The sequence below is a fragment of the Vulpes vulpes genome, chromosome 16, assembly GCF_048418805.1.
Source record: "Vulpes vulpes isolate BD-2025 chromosome 16, VulVul3, whole genome shotgun sequence".
Taxonomy (NCBI): domain Eukaryota; kingdom Metazoa; phylum Chordata; class Mammalia; order Carnivora; family Canidae; genus Vulpes; species Vulpes vulpes.
The window spans coordinates 77,689,165-77,703,939 of NC_132795.1; the positions used below are offsets into that span (position 1 = coordinate 77,689,165).

Here is a 14,775-nt window from a genome sequence, read left to right on the forward strand (position 1 = left end):
AGCCTGCCGAGAGAAGCGCAGAGGGGGGCGGGTGGAGAGAGATGGACGGAAGAGGGAGAAAAGCTGAGATAGGGAGGCAGGAGGGAAGGTCAGGGGTAGGCAGAGAGGAAGATGAGAGAAGTGGGGAAATGAGGAGGGAGAGGGAGAAACAGCTGAGGGGATGGTCGAGGGGCCCTCGACACTGGGGACAGCAAGCTGTTTGCTGGGGTGGTGGCCCGGAGTGAGAATTGAGGCAAAGACCAGTAACAGCGAGTGTTCCTCCAGGGAGGCCAGGGGAGGCCGGGGAGGCCGGGGAGGCCGGGATGGGTGGGTACCTCGGGGCCCTGGCAGTCAAGGCCGGGAGGTCGAGAAATCAGGGCAGTGGACGGGCATGGTGCCACCGGCAGCTCCTGTGGCAGCCGAGGCTGGCCGGCTGGGGAGCACCATGTTTGGTAAAACAGTTGCCCAGGGACGCCGAGGCTGGGAAGAAGGGGTGCCCCGCAGCCCCCAGACCTGTGGGCCCGTCTGCGGGTCAAAGGCCCCGCCCTGGAGGCCGAGCATGCCAGGGACTGTGTGCGAGGCGGCCAGGAGCCCTCAGGGGACCTCACTTCTCTGGCTCTGTTCTGTGTCATCTGGTTTCCTGCCTAACTGGTAATGAAGTCCATCGGACCAAAGCAGCCCTACCTATTTTTCAGGGCATGTTCTCTGGTGTGTGGCCAGCCCGACAGGGCCTGGGGCCCCAAGGCAAGAGAGAGGTGGGGATCCCTGTAATTGAAATCTGTTGATAGGAAAGCACTGGGAGGAGTCCCCAAGGGAGAGACCAGAATCAGCCTCCAGAGACAGGGACTCAGAAGACAGGACGGCAAGCTGTAAACAGCTTAATGAGCCATGGCAGGAGCAGGCAGGCCGGTGGGCCAGGCCTGGGGCAGGCCTGCTGGGCAAGCGCCCGGGGAGTGGAGGGCCTGTGCTCAAATGTAGTAGAGGAAGCAGCCCTGCCGGGCCCCAGCACTCACACCACACACTTCCTTCTGCTTCTCCCCTCAACTCCGGTGACCCTGGGGAGTTGGATCTCAGTGGAGTCCAGCCTTCCAGGTCGCCACAGCCTCCCTTCTCTGTCAGTCCAGCCGTCCCTGCACCTTCAGGCCCCGGCTCAAATGTTGCCTCCTCCAGGAAGTCTTCCCTGACCACACCAGCACAGCTGACCCGACCCCTTCTAAGTGCCCCGAGCTTTCAGAATTAGCGCCTGTCCCTCCATTGCCTTGGCGCCCTCCCGCAGTTTCGTTGTTCAGCTGTCCCAGATCCCCCTCCTTTCCCCCACCTCCACTCTTTCTCCTGGGAGGGCCAGGCACATGGTCAGTGCTCAGTCGTTGCACACCGGATGCTCAGTTATGAAGGCAGCCTGCTCAGAGCCTCTGGCAGCAGTTCCAGAAGGGAACACAACAGCAGAGCAGAGGAGAGCCTAGGCCAAGCTAGACAAACCCCTGAGCTCGGGCCAGCCCTCCCTGCAAGACCCTGGCTCCAAGCCCGCCCTTCCTGGCCTCACCTTCCCGAGCTTTCTGCCTTGGGACTGTGCCGTTCAGGCTGTCTATGGGGCAAGTGCCTGCATTTCTCTCTAGCTTATCATGGGGGCCTGGCTCCTCTGTTTACTTAATTCTTTCAAATTCTGGTCTCCTCCAGAGAAAAAGAGTTCCCTTGCTCTAAAAGGCCTCGGTAGTATTAAAAGGATGTGGCAAGCTACTTGATTACACAATGAACCTTAGGCAACATTCATGCTGACTACCCCAGGCGCCGAGTGCTGCAGGCAAGGCCTTGGGCTTCCTTCCTGCTGCCTGTTGGAACAGGAAGACGAAGACGACGCGATGCCTGGGTCCGGGTTTTCCATCTCTTTCTGGGAGCTTCTTTTGGGATGTCTGTCATCCACCCCGCCCTAGACCTAACCTGAATTAGTGTAACCTCAGCCCTTGGCCTGTGCTAGGAACAGCTCTTGGCAGAGTCACAAGCCAGGCTCTGCATGCCCTTCTGTGCTCCCATCTGTGCGCGGGCACCAGGGAGGGGCAGCCGAGCCCGGGGCTGCCAGGAGCGGGAGGCTGAGTGGGCCATGGGGCCGAGCCTCGAGCCCAGCCAACCTACTTCTAAAAGTACTTGCTGGGGGTGTGTACCCGTGCGTCGTGCATCTGAAATGTGCCTTTTTTTTTTTTTTAAGATTTTATTTATTTATTCATGAGAGAGACAGAGAAAGAGGCAGAGACCTAGGCAGAGGGAGAAGCAGGCTCCATGCAGGGAGCCTGATGTGGGACTCGATCCCAGGTCTCCAGGATCAGGCCCTGGGCTGAGGGCAGGGGCCTAACCACTGAGCCCCCCGGGCTGCCCTGAAATGTGCCTTTATGTGGACTGGCCTGGGATCGGAGATGGCCCCGTTTTCCACTGATCTGGGGGAGAAGGCAAACTGGTTGTGGGACAGATCTTTCCAGCTTGTTGGTGAAAGGCATAGGCATCCCCTATTCTCTCGGTGCAGCAAATGCCCTGTGCTTCGGAGGGAGGCCGGAGCTGCTGGGAGCCCAGCGCTGCCTTGCCCCTTGCCATGGAGGGACTGGTCTGTTAGCAGCAGTGCACACGAGAGCACCTGCTGGGAGGAGTAAGTGAGAGAAGACACTTGGCAGAAGCAGGCCTTGGCCCACGGTCAGTCCCCAGGAGTGTGGGCCGTGTGGGAGTGCACACCTGCCTCACCCTGATCAGCCTCCCCACCCGCGCCCCCAGACTCGTGGTCTTCTGGTGGAGAGACACTGCACAAAGCCACCTGCCCTTTCTGGACACCACCCATGTCCCCACTGCCAGTCTTGGAAGTCAGACAGCCAGATGCGCACCCCCACTCCACAACTGACTTCTACCCGTGGCCTTAGGCAACTTCCCTACCCTCTCTGTGCCCAGTGTCGTCCTTCCTGAAGGGGGGTAATAAAAGTGCTTGTTCTATAGGCTTTAGTGAGTGTCGGCGGAGGCGGTCTGTGTGGGGCGGGTAGCACGGTGCCTGACCCCGGGTGAGCGCTCAGAAACCATTCCCTGCTGTTGCCCCCATGGCCCAGGGCCAGCCAGGCCCATCACCTGAGACCCTCGAACTCTGGGGGCTGATGGTCAGATATGGGGACGGGACCTCTGCCTTTGACTTTTCCTGCCATTGTCACCTCCTGCTGTCCTTCTGGTTTTGCAGCTGAGCTGTTCATGGAGCAGCGACACCTCAAGGAAGCAGGTTTCTGCATCCAGGAGGCGGCAGGCCTCTTTCCCACCTCGCACTCGGTACTCTACATGCGGGGCCGGCTGGCTGAGATGAAGGGCAGTCTGGAGGAGGCCAAGCAGCTGTACAAGGAGGCGCTCACAGTGAACCCCGACGGTGTACGCATCATGCACAGCCTGGTGAGTCAGTCCCCCACCCTTGAAAAAGGCCTCAAGGCCCTCCTCCCCTCTCCCCCTCCACTGTCTGCGTCCCCTGGTGTTTGGGGGGGGGAGGTGGCTTCCTCCCTGCTCTGTTGGGAGACACAACTGGCTCTTCGAGGCAGGCCACTCCCCTTCGATCAGAGCCTGCCTGAGTTGATGAAAAAATCTAGGATGAGTTGATAATTCTTTGTGACTTCCTTTTTGCTCTAAGCTTCTATAAAGCAGTATAACCCCAAAGGGATTCCTCATCAGATCCTTGCCCTGGACACTCTAGGCAAAATGCTCTGCTTTCTGGGAGTCCCCAGGCCCTCCGTGATCACTGGGCTACCTCTCCCACTTCAGAGGAGCTCCATGCCTCTTTGGTGGCATTCTGGGGATGTCTGGAGCTGGGCTGTCATGTCAGGCCTGACTCGAGCACACATGGAAAATGGCCCCTGGGGACGGTGGGGGGTAAGAGGGCCCGGCAGCCCCCAGTCCAGGAACATGGCACTCAGGACTTAGGTGCCCAGAGCTTGGCAGCTTTCTATGGGAAGGTCTGGAGGCTGGGAGCAGGATGCTGGTGTTCTTGGCTTGGCCTTGCCATTCTCTTTCTGGGCGATCGTGCGCAAGTTGGTGCTTTTCTCTGAACTTCGGTTTTACTTATCTGTGCAATGGGGATCCTCTGGCGCAGGAAACATTTATTGAGTACCTGCTCTGACAGCTGGCATAGTAGACCCGTAGGGATAACCATTTTTTCCCTTCCTTCCTTAGCTACTTTTACTTTTTTATTTTTTTCCCTAGCTACTTTCAGAGAGCAAGTCATCAGGAGAAATGTAATGATCTGAAAGTGTACAGGCCTGCATAGACACAGTGGTTTTTGAAATATAATTTAGCACACCAGAAGCAACACGGTCTTCCCCTGTCAGGGTGCAGGTTCCACCTCAGACTTCCCCCTTTGAGAGTTCTTTGAGGGGAGTGGCCACGAGGGCGTCACTGACATCTGCCACATGTAGAACCCAGAGGGATCAGAATGTCTCCAGATGGCTGGGGGGTTATCATTGCCAAAAGGGGTCTGATTCCTTCATAAGGAGAAGCCACCGGGAGTTCGATTTCTGCTCAGTGTCAGGAAAAACTGTATAGCTCTCAGAATAGTACAAACCCAGGAGTCGTCTGGTGAGGACGCTGCCAAGAGAATGGAAACACTACTTGGGGGAGGAGCTGGACCAGGTCATCTTTATAAGGTCCTCCCGAGAGCCCCCCAAAACAAATGAGAGCCTCCCAGCTATTATTCCTGCTGCCCGATCCCTAAAAGGATTTCTCCCTTGGGCCCATGTGAATGTTCTGCGCCAGCTGAAGACAGCCCACGCGGTGACGTCACACCCTGGCCCACGTTCCCCTCCACATGGCTCTGTGTTGCCTTGCAGTCTGCTCAGCAAATGTTTGTTTTTTTGCAAGGCACATCCTCCTTCCTCCCGCAATTCAGACATTAGCTCCTGTGATAAATGCCTCCCTGGAGGTCACATCCAGAAACTTGATTAGGGTGGCTGGGAGGGAGGAAGTGGGCTGTGTCGTTAGGCCTGCAGCCAGGCAGAGATGTCTGCCTTCTGCACTCGGGGCTCGAGGTCTGCTGTCTCAGTCCCTAAAACCCGATGAAGTCCAATAACAGGTACAACTTTGAAGTCACAGTGTACCATTTTTCATTTACGCTCGTTATTGTTTGTAGCTCTTTTCCCGAAATTGAAGCCAGTTCCAAGGGTGGGTTTCCATGGTAACCGAAGAGCGGCCCAGAGTGGCTCCCTACAGATGTTTCTGAAATGGTCCCTTTTCTCTTCCCTGGGGTGCCCTGCCGATGTGATGGAATGAGAGCGAGTCAGAGCCAGGCCTGCCCACTGTTAAAGTTACAGGCCAGCAGAGGGGCAGTCTGCTCTGGCGTGGGCAGCCGGTTCGCTTTCCACATGCTCTGTTCCTGCCAGCATCCCACACATATGCATGAGGAATAGCAAATTTCAAGTCTGGAGAAGATTTACGAAGCACTCTTCTCCCAAAGACACAGGAACACTTTGGCATGTTGTTCTCCAGTATTCCCTAATGTAAGTGCCTTCCCTGGGCTGGCTTTAGGCTCAGGACATCTGGGACATCTAGAGCCATCTCATCCTGGCTCTGGCTCTAATTCACTCAGGTGATTTAGGAAAAGGCACGCATAACTTCCACGTTCCTGACATCTCCTTCGGTAGATGAATAATAATCTTCATCATTCCTAGACCAGTTCTAATCAAATGAGGTGACGCACGTGAAGGTGCTTCTAGAGGTCTGCAGTGCAACATGAGAGAAGGCAAAACAGCATATGCGCCCCTACTCTCCAGGCCCCCACCCATGCTAATCAATCGGAGCACTTCTCACTGAGTGCCTCTGTGACCTTGGGCTCTTTTCCACGATGGTACAACATGAGGGGAGCCACGACCTGGCTGTCTAAGTCAACTTGGCATTTATGTAAGGGATTCATTGTAAAAATGGTAAAGAATGAGATACATTAGTTGTCTCAGCCTTTGTCAACTCTGGAAGTTGGTGCATCCTTAGAGAGTTATCCAGAGAAAGGAACGTGGAGTATCCGTCCCCACCCCTGCCATGCGGTCATTGCCAAGGCAGGTTCCCAAGAAGGACATCCTGGCCATGCCACACCACTGCAGTTCTGTGAAGACATTGGCCTCTGATAGGTGCCAGGAGAGAAGAGGTACCCCTCCCCTGAGAGCACGGCCACCCAGCCTGTGCTAGGAGAGCTGTGGATCCCTCAGGGAGCTATGTGGGTGCCAAGATCAGCCTTACAATCCTTAGGGCAGGATCATCAAACACCAGAAGGCCAGGAACTGTGTGCATGGGATGGGAGATTTAGGGAGAGGCCAGAGAAAGCCTCTGGGAGTGAAAAGCTACTGCTTTTAGGAGGCTGTGTTCAGGCATTTCTAAGAAAATGAACTCTGGCCCAGAAGCAGGTTCTCTCCTCTCCCCGTCTCGCCGTCCTCCCTGCCCTGGCTGTGAGGGGAGGCGTTTCCATGCTTCAGACTCCATCCTGGGCTCAGCTCAGGCTTTTCCACCCAGCAGGCAGGCAGGAGACACCAGCTTAGCCGTGCTCTGCCAGGGAAGAGTCTCTCCACTGTGCCACCGCAGTGCCCCCAGAGGAGTCCATGCCATCAAGCCCTGGCCCGGCGGCTGCCCCCTCTGCTAGGCTCAGGGACGGCCAGCTTGCTTCAGGAGATGGCCAGGTGCAGAAAGAAAAGGCCATGCTCTCTGCAGTTGGAAATTCCCAGTGAAATCTCAGGAGCAGGTCCTGACCGTCTTTGCCAGCTCGGTCTTGGCCTCCCTTCCAGTGGCCAGAAACCCTGTGCACTCAGCCTAGGTGTTCAGCACTTAATCTATGGGCTAAAGAATCTCGTTAAGAGGGGGACCCTGAACTCTACTTGCCTCCCCTGAGGAAACAAGAGAAAGGAAGCAGGGCCCTTCCCGAGATCAGCAGAGGAATCGGCCCCCAGGTGACACTTTGTCAGAGAGGGCTCCATGGGCTTGGTGGAGAGGAGTCAGAGGCAGCCTGCACCCCCATCTCTCTCTGAGCCTGTCTCTGCCCCGCCACCTGCCAGGAGGCTCTCTGCATCTCCGAGGGAACAGGGGTGCCTGGGGAAGGCAGGAACCCAGGAGGGCTGTGAGGTCACCCGACTTTAATGGTAGGAGGGCCCCTAGCCCTGGCCATGGACAGACTCATTCCTCCCGCCCATCCTTTGGCTGAGCCATGAGTGGACAGGCACGCTGCCTCCCTGCCACCTGCGTTTGTGGGTGGTACCCCACCCTGCTCTCCCAAGACGGACTCTGGGGTTTCCTGGCACCCCTCTGACCAGGCTTTCCTGGTCCTCACTGGCCCCTGCCTGTGGTCATGCTTCCTTCTTGGGACAGAGTTCCAGGCTTCTATTGCCCTGTCCCTCCAGAACCCTCTCCTCCTCCATGGGCACCCCAGCAGAAGAGGGAAACTGCCCTAAATGAACTTTGACTCCTGTGATGTAATTTCTGGGGTTGCAGTTTCTGAGGCAGTCCTGGCCTTGTGACCTTGCCTCTTCTCCAGATGCTCCGGGAAGGACAGGAAGACTGTGTTTCTGTCATCCGTGGTCCTGGTGAGAGAATGGCAGTGAATGAGTTCCCTGCATTCATTCCCTTTCACTCCCAGCGTGGAGCTTGCTGTCTCGTCCCTTAAGTAGGTTTGGGGTTTCAGGGGCACAGCCATAGCATGTGGCCAGCCCAAATTGTCCCCAGAACCACTGGTCCCTCTTTCCCCAGGCTGGGGCTTGCCACGGCATCCCCCACGTCCCACCAGCTCCCCATCACCATCCCTGCCTCTCCCCAAGGTGGGGCCCGAGTCAGCCAGGACCAAGGCTCTTGCACCACCCAGCCCTGAGGCTCTGGGTTGGGCCTTTTGCAGGTGCTCCAGGAATCTAACCGCAGGCTCTGCTCTCTAAGGCCAAACAAGTCAACTCTGGTGGCAGGGAGCTCCCGCAGTCCCCTCCCCTGACAGGCCCCATCCCCCACCCTGGAGGGCAGGACTAGGACTGCCAGCCCTGCCAGCCCGAGTGTTCCCGGGGTTCTTAGAGATTACTTCCCTTCACTGGCTCAGTTTTCATTTCTGTCTAATGGGCATAATAATTTCGGCCCTTGTGACCTCAAGGGGAGGATTTTAGTGCTCAGATGATCTCAGCGCTGTGAAAAGAAGTCAACACCCGGCATTTTTGTCAGCATTCATGTGGAAGACGTGGTGGCACGTGGCCTAAACCTGAGCCCCACCTTTGGCCAGGCTGCTCGTGCTGTGGGGCAGGGGTCACTGGCCCAAATTTCCCCAGGCTGCCTGATGGTCCAGGGTGCCAGCAGGGTACTAAGGAGGGAGGGAGGGAAAGAGTGCTGGGCAGGGACCAGGGGCCGCAGGGCTGCCTATAGGTTGCCTCTGGGGCTGGTTGGCTGGGATGGTTTTTGAGCCCCAGTATCAGAGCCAGCTTGTGTCTGGAGATTGTGTCATAGCCTTTGGTTCTAACTGAGCTGGACCTGAACCCTGCTTTGCCTATACTCACTGCTCCACCTTGACCAAACCCCTCAACCTCTTGGCACCTCAGCATCCTCATCTGGAAAATGGTAGTCACCATGCCAAGCCCTAGATCTAGGGTTAAAATGAGGTTAACCAATTCTGTAAGTTAATGGCCAGTAGTTGGGGTTACTTTACCTTTCCATTTGGAAGCTGAGCTCCCAGGCCAGGCTTCGATGCTCTTGGTTTGCAGAAGGAGGCAGAGACCCAGAGCCAAGCCCCAGAGATTCAGTACAGCAGATTCAGATTCAGTGCACACGCCTCCCGGTCCTCACCGAGCCCATCAGGTGACTCCGGCCAAGGCAGAGATGTGCTGGACACCGGCCCCAAGCACCCTGTGGCTGGGACAAGAGCATCCCCAGGGCAAGGCCAGGCCAACCTGAGCTGGGTGCAGGGGAAGCCTGTTCAGGAGGCTGGAGTCTGAGGTGAGAGCCAGAGCCATTTCACGGCTGGTCTCTTCAGCCAAAGGGCCCTGCTGGGGATCTGAGGCTGCTGGGGAAGAGGAGGGAAGGCCAGGTTCTGGGGAGGCCCCACATGGCCTTCCATTCTGGCCTCTGTCAGGCCAGGCTGGTTCAGCCTCTGCTTCCTGACGTTACGGATGAAAGGTGTCCTGAGCAGCTGAAGAGTGAAACCCAGTGCTTGGCCCTCAGAAGCTTCCCTGCGAGCACACGTTGCAGCAGGGCTTCTGGTCCCGGGGCCCGATGTGCCAGGGTCTCGGGCTCCACACCTGCTCCCTCCTGTCGCCTTCCCGCGCTATGGCAGGTGGCCTAGGGGGTGCAGGCGGCCGGAAGCCACAGGAAGCCCAGAAGTCTTGTGCTGTGTTGTACTGTCTGCACAGGGACCCTGAGTTCACACGCACACGCACACACAGGCACATGCACACAGCCTGCTCCACAGTCGCGCCGCCCCACCAGCTCCTGTAGACGGGGAGCCTCACTCTGTTTGGCAAGAACGTCTTGTTGGCCATTTGACGACCTAGTGCTGTGGGTTTTATCCTGCCTTCGCTCCCTCATCCCTGCCCAGTTCTGCCTGAGGTCTGTACTCCCTGGTGGGAGAGCGGAGTGGGAGGGAGGAGGGAGCTCTGCAGGCTCACTGTGTGGGGTACCCCTAGTCCACCGGCCTTGTTCCTGGGCTGGCACAGCCCCAGCCCACACCACCTGCCCTCAGGTTCAGACACCCACGAGAAGGTGAAGGGCGGGCTCCTGGGCTCTGACTCAGGACTTTTGGAAAGCCTCGGGCTTACCTATGGGCTCCTGAAGGCCTCAGCTCCCTGATGTGCTGTCATAGACTGTCTCCTGTCAGCCTGTCATAGACTTGGATCAGAACAATAGTGCAGCACCGTTCGCTTAATTTAGCTCCAAAATCATTGGTCTGAAAGACTCCCCATGTCTGGAGGGTGCAGCGGAGTCCAGCCTTCCCCTTGCCCAGTGGGCCGGCACCCCCTCCCCTCAGCTCTGCCTTCTGCCCAGAGAGGAGAGCTGCAGCCATGGTGACCCCTCTCACTGCCCATCACAGGGTGTTCACTTTGAGCACCCCAAGTCCAGGCTCCTGACCTAGCCCTGAGGGCCTACCTGTGCTCCAGAGTGAGCAGAGCCTCCGGAGGCCCAGAACCTGAAACCAGCCCAGCATGTGGGGAAACCAGCCTGGCAAGGGAGCCCCCCAGGAGGTGATGTGCTTCCTTCTCAAACCAGTGTTTATCTTTGAGCCTGGCCATGGCCCTCCAAGGACAGACAACCCCACCACAGCCAAGAGGCCCACTGGTGGGGGGAGAAGGGGCAGGAGGAAAGGAGGCATGGGCACAGCCACCTCTGTTGCCCCAGAAGCCCCCCACCTAGCTGGGCTCCAGGTGAGTGTGTGGGCTCTAGCAGCAGGGGCTCTTCCTGTAAAAGCCTAGGAGAGCTTGTCAACCAGGTGTTGGGCGGGGTCTAGGAGGCTTTGCGCCCCGCTCCAGGAGGGATGTGGTGATCTGTGGGCTCTGTTCTCAGCCTGGAGAAGACGTCTCATTCCCAGTCAGGTTGGACAGGTTGAGGCTGACACACCTGGGAGAACCTGGCATCCAGAGAGGGCCTGAGCTCCTGAGCTTGGGCTGGAATGTGGGCCTCCCCCGCAGGGTGTGTCAGCCCCTGGGGTGGGTGAGGATCTCAGAGGGGGCCCCACCCCAGGCTCCTCCCTGCAGCCCCAGGGTCCCCACGCTGAGGGCTCCTGGGACCAGGAGGCTCCAGCAGCCTCCAGCTGATTCCCTGCTTCCCAGCTGGAAAGGCTGTTACAGAATCCCAGGAATGTGCCCCAAAATAACTTCTATAAATACTTGAGAGTAGGGATAGGGAGGGAGCTGTCGGCTGGCCTGCAGCTGGCCTACAGCAAGGGGCTGCTTCCCAGGGCAGGCCTCCCCCCAGAAGAAGACAAGACAGACGCAGCCGAGACCTTCCCACTGCCGCTTCCCTCTGGGGGACGGTGTTGGGCACTGAATTCATGAGGTGACGTGGTGTGCAGTAGCGGTTCTGAAAAAGGAAGGCAAGGGGGCCTTCTCCTTCCTCCCCATCCCAGGCCGCAGAGAGCCACGTCTTCCAACAGGGAGGGTCCCCCTCAGGCTGCGTGTCCTGTGGCCCTAAGCCGGTTGGTAAGCGTGCACATAAGTGCCTGTGTGCCTGGCTTGGGACCCAGGACCCCCCCCGCCCCCCCCCCCCAGCTCTGTAGAGCTGACTCCCATGGAGAATAGCAAAGCAGGCAGGAGCCGAGGACCCTGTCCCTCTCAGCCCGGGAAGGGACAGGACAGGGATCGCACACCAGAGCCCACAGTAACGGAGCACAACCTCAAGGGGATGGTGTAGCCAGGAGGTGTAATCCTGGGGGGCTTCCTGGGTGGGGAGCAGGTCCTGGGTCGCTGAGATGAGGCCAGATGCTCCCCTCTCCCCACGATCCAGGAAGGGAGGGAAGGAGGGATGGATGAAGTTGGGAACTTCTGGGGCCTTCCGCCATAGCCCTGCCCTCCCTGAGTGGCGGTAACCTCGCCCCCTCTCAAAGGTGCATTGCTTAACTGCCATGAGCAACTTGCACATCACTTTCCAGCTGCTGCGGGTGGCAGCATGGCTGTGGCATCTCCCAGGTGAGGGTCAGAGGCTGAGTCACCAGCAGGTCTGGTTTCTCTTGGCTCAGGGTGCCCCGTGGCCAGAGTAGGGCAGAGTCATCAGGGACGTTTGGATGGAACCGCGTTTCCACCATGTCCCTGGAGACCTATTTTGTGGGTCGCTGGGGTGGGGGCGCCGGGGGAGGGGGCGATGGCGGGCCCTTGGCAGAGCGCCCGGCGGGGGCAGAGTAGGTGAGACCTCCCGTCTTCCCGGGGCGGGCCCTGCCCAGTTGTCAGGCAGCAAACAGCTCCGAGTTGCTACCAAACACGAACAGGCTGGTGTGTCAGGCAGGTGGCAGCAGATCCTGTTACAGGCCCCGGGCTTTGGGGCCCCAGCCTGACCCCAGCCCGGTGTCTCCTTTCAGGCTCTGAGGTCAGCACCCCAGGGTATGGGGGACGTGATCCAACCCCACCCCGGGCCCCAGTCTTGGCCCACAGAGGGAGCCTTGCCCTCTGGAGAGGGCAGCTCCTCCCACTCCTCCCTCCGACAGGACCCTCTGCTCATCCTGGGGACGCGTCCCTTTGCTGTCTGCCCACCAGGTGCCCTGACTACATGATTCCACATCATCCCTGCAGACTGCAGCAGTGCCCCCCAGGAGGTAGCATTCCGTTCCCTGCTTTACAGACGAGGAAACCACAGCTCAGAGAGAACGGGCCACTTGCCCACGGTTCCTGCGCGCGTCAGTAGCGAAGCTGGGATTCCAGCCCAGCCAAGGTCTCCTGGCCCCGGAGCCCCGGAGCCCTGGCTTTTCTCTCCATGTGAAACATGCAGAGGAGCCTACTGCAAAGCTTCCTGAGAGTAAAACCAGCAGACACACACACACACACACACACACACACACACACACACACCCCGCGGACACATCTGGCCCCTCCCAAACTCAGGGGTTTTCGAACTCCTTGAGTGGTGGAGCTCCCTTTGCAAACAGGCTGTCCTGGGGAGCTCGTACAGAACCATACTGGGGCCCCACCCGTCCCCGGGGGACCCTGCCGGCCTCCCCATCTGTCCCTCGCTGCTCCTGCACTCACGCGGCCCAAACCTTCCATTTTTGGTGCTTAATTTTGGTGTGTGGTGGCCTGTGGTCCCGCCCGCCTTCCCTCCTCCCTGTGGGCCCCGGTGCATGGGAGCTGCCCAGGGTGCAGCTCCAGGGCCTTGCGGGCAGCCCCGTAGCCTGGGCCCTGCTGGCCAGGCTGGACACTGCACCCCGGTCCTGGGCAGCCCTGGGCCCTTGCTCCCCTGCCCTGCACCCCATCCAGCTCCCTTGCACGGCTTGGCCCTGGCCGCCTGAAGACGGCGCCCCCTTCCTTTCCTGCTGGGGCCCAGGACCCCTGGCCGCCACCTCCGGAGAGGGTGAGGCTTTTCCTAGCGCTTCCTGAGCGCCAGCTCTCGCCCTCGCCTAGCTGGTCGTGTTCCAGGCTCTCCGAGGACTTTATGAAATGAGCGGGCATGTGCACCTTCCCCAGTGGGTCGCCATAGCAACAGAGGGCCCAAGTCCCAGGAGCGTGGTGAGGAGGAAAATGTTCCAGCTAAAAATGTACAGGGCCGTCAGTGGGCGGGCACCGGGAGGCTCCTCTCCCGCACCCCAGCCCCTGCCCGTCCAGGAAGGTGGTGTTAGGCTCTACCTCGAATCTTTGAATGAGAGGGGCCCCCCTCCCCCGTGCCTCCTTTCAGGGCCAGAACACAGATCAGTGGGATGGAGCCAAGCAGCCTTTCTGGGACCGGAGGCCGAAGGGGGGGTCCTGGTCCCCCGCCTCACTCACCACCCTGTCCTCCCACCTCCCTGCACTCTCCTCAAAGTGGAAGAGGATGTAGAAGGGACACAGTCCCAATTTCACTTCCCAGGCTTTTGTGATGATTCCTGTCACCTCCTCTCCCTGCCAGCAGGGCTGTTAGAGACCAACAGCAGTGCCAGGCTTCCCAGCCACCCCTGACCCCTCTTACCAAGGCCGTCCTTCTGCCCAGCACCCGCCCTCCTGGGACCCTCGCCAGCCAGGCCAGGCTGGGATGGGCGGTGGGTGCCAGAACCCCGATGTCCCCAGGAAGAGCGCGGCTGAGGCAGGCCAGGGAGCCGCCCCCACCTCCCTGGGGACAAGGGCCGCTCCATGGCAGGGCGGCCAGGCCTCTGGGTAACAGACTGTCCCGCTGAGAGCTCAGGCATGTCAGGCATTATTCCAGCGCTTTCCCCAATGCTAACTCCTGTAACCCTGACAGCCCTGCAGGTGGGCACTGGGCCCTTCCCACTTAGAGCTGAGGAAAGTGAAGGCCAGAGAGAGGGGACTTGCCAGGAGCGGGCCCCCCCCCCAGCTGTAATGGGATCCTCTGACTTGCCAGCCCGTCCTTGGGGCCAGGAGGGACAGAGCTCTCCCCATGGGGGAGCCGGGACTGGGAGGCCAGGCGGGAAGGGGGGTGCCAGGACACCCGCACTGACCTCTCCCGTGCTCTCCCCGCAGGGTCTGATGCTGAGCCGGCTGGGCCACAAGAGTCTGGCCCAGAAGGTGCTGCGGGACGCCGTGGAGAGGCAGAGCACGTGCCACGAGGCGTGGCGGGGCCTGGGCGAGGTGCTGCAGGCCCAGGGCCAGAGCGAGGCCGCCGTCGACTGCTTCCTCACCGCCCTGGAGCTGGAGGCCAGCAGCCCCGTGCTGCCCTTCTCCATCATCCCCAGAGAGCTGTGACGGCCGGCGGGGGGGGGGGCTGCCCCCCAGGGCGGGGCTCAGGGAAATACACGCCTAGGGAACACTTCTGGGCTGGGTCTCCTCGCCTCCCCCCGCTCCAGCCCTGCTTTCCCTCCAGGGCCAGCTGGGTCTGGGAGCTGCTCATCTGGGGCTGGGGGCCGGGGGGGGGGGGGGGGGGGGGGGGGGGGGGGGGGGGGGAGCACATTTGCATCAAAAGCAAATGCCTTGCTCCCTGGGATTCAGACAGACATGGTGGCATTTATGAGTAAGGAAGAGGCCGGGAAGCCACAGCAGCCTGGGAGCATCTGCCCCGGAGGGTCTGTGCCTCCTCGGTACCACCCCCCAGCGTCTAGAACCCCCCATTCAACACCTGCCACTCTCCACATCCCCCACCCTGGGATCCCAGTGACTGCACAGGTGCTAGCCTAGAACTTCAGCTCCCTGTTCTCCCACACCAAAGATGAACCCCACCTACTGC

General features: G+C 59.5%; 1 protein-coding gene across 4 annotated transcripts in view; it reads left to right on the forward strand.

The window, feature by feature from the left end:
- TTC7A (tetratricopeptide repeat domain 7A) overlaps positions 1-14,428 on the forward strand; it is a 114,726-nt gene extending 100,298 nt beyond the window's left edge. For all 4 annotated transcript variants that reach the window (XM_072742124.1, XM_025992597.2, XM_072742123.1 and 1 more), the window contains 2 exons: positions 3,185-3,387; positions 14,076-14,428. In XM_072742124.1, the coding sequence (XP_072598225.1) occupies positions 3,185-3,387; positions 14,076-14,297 (425 nt within the window). In that variant the 3' untranslated portion in view covers positions 14,298-14,428. The remainder of the gene's footprint in view (positions 1-3,184; positions 3,388-14,075) is intronic.
- Positions 14,429-14,775: the final 347 nt, after the last annotated feature.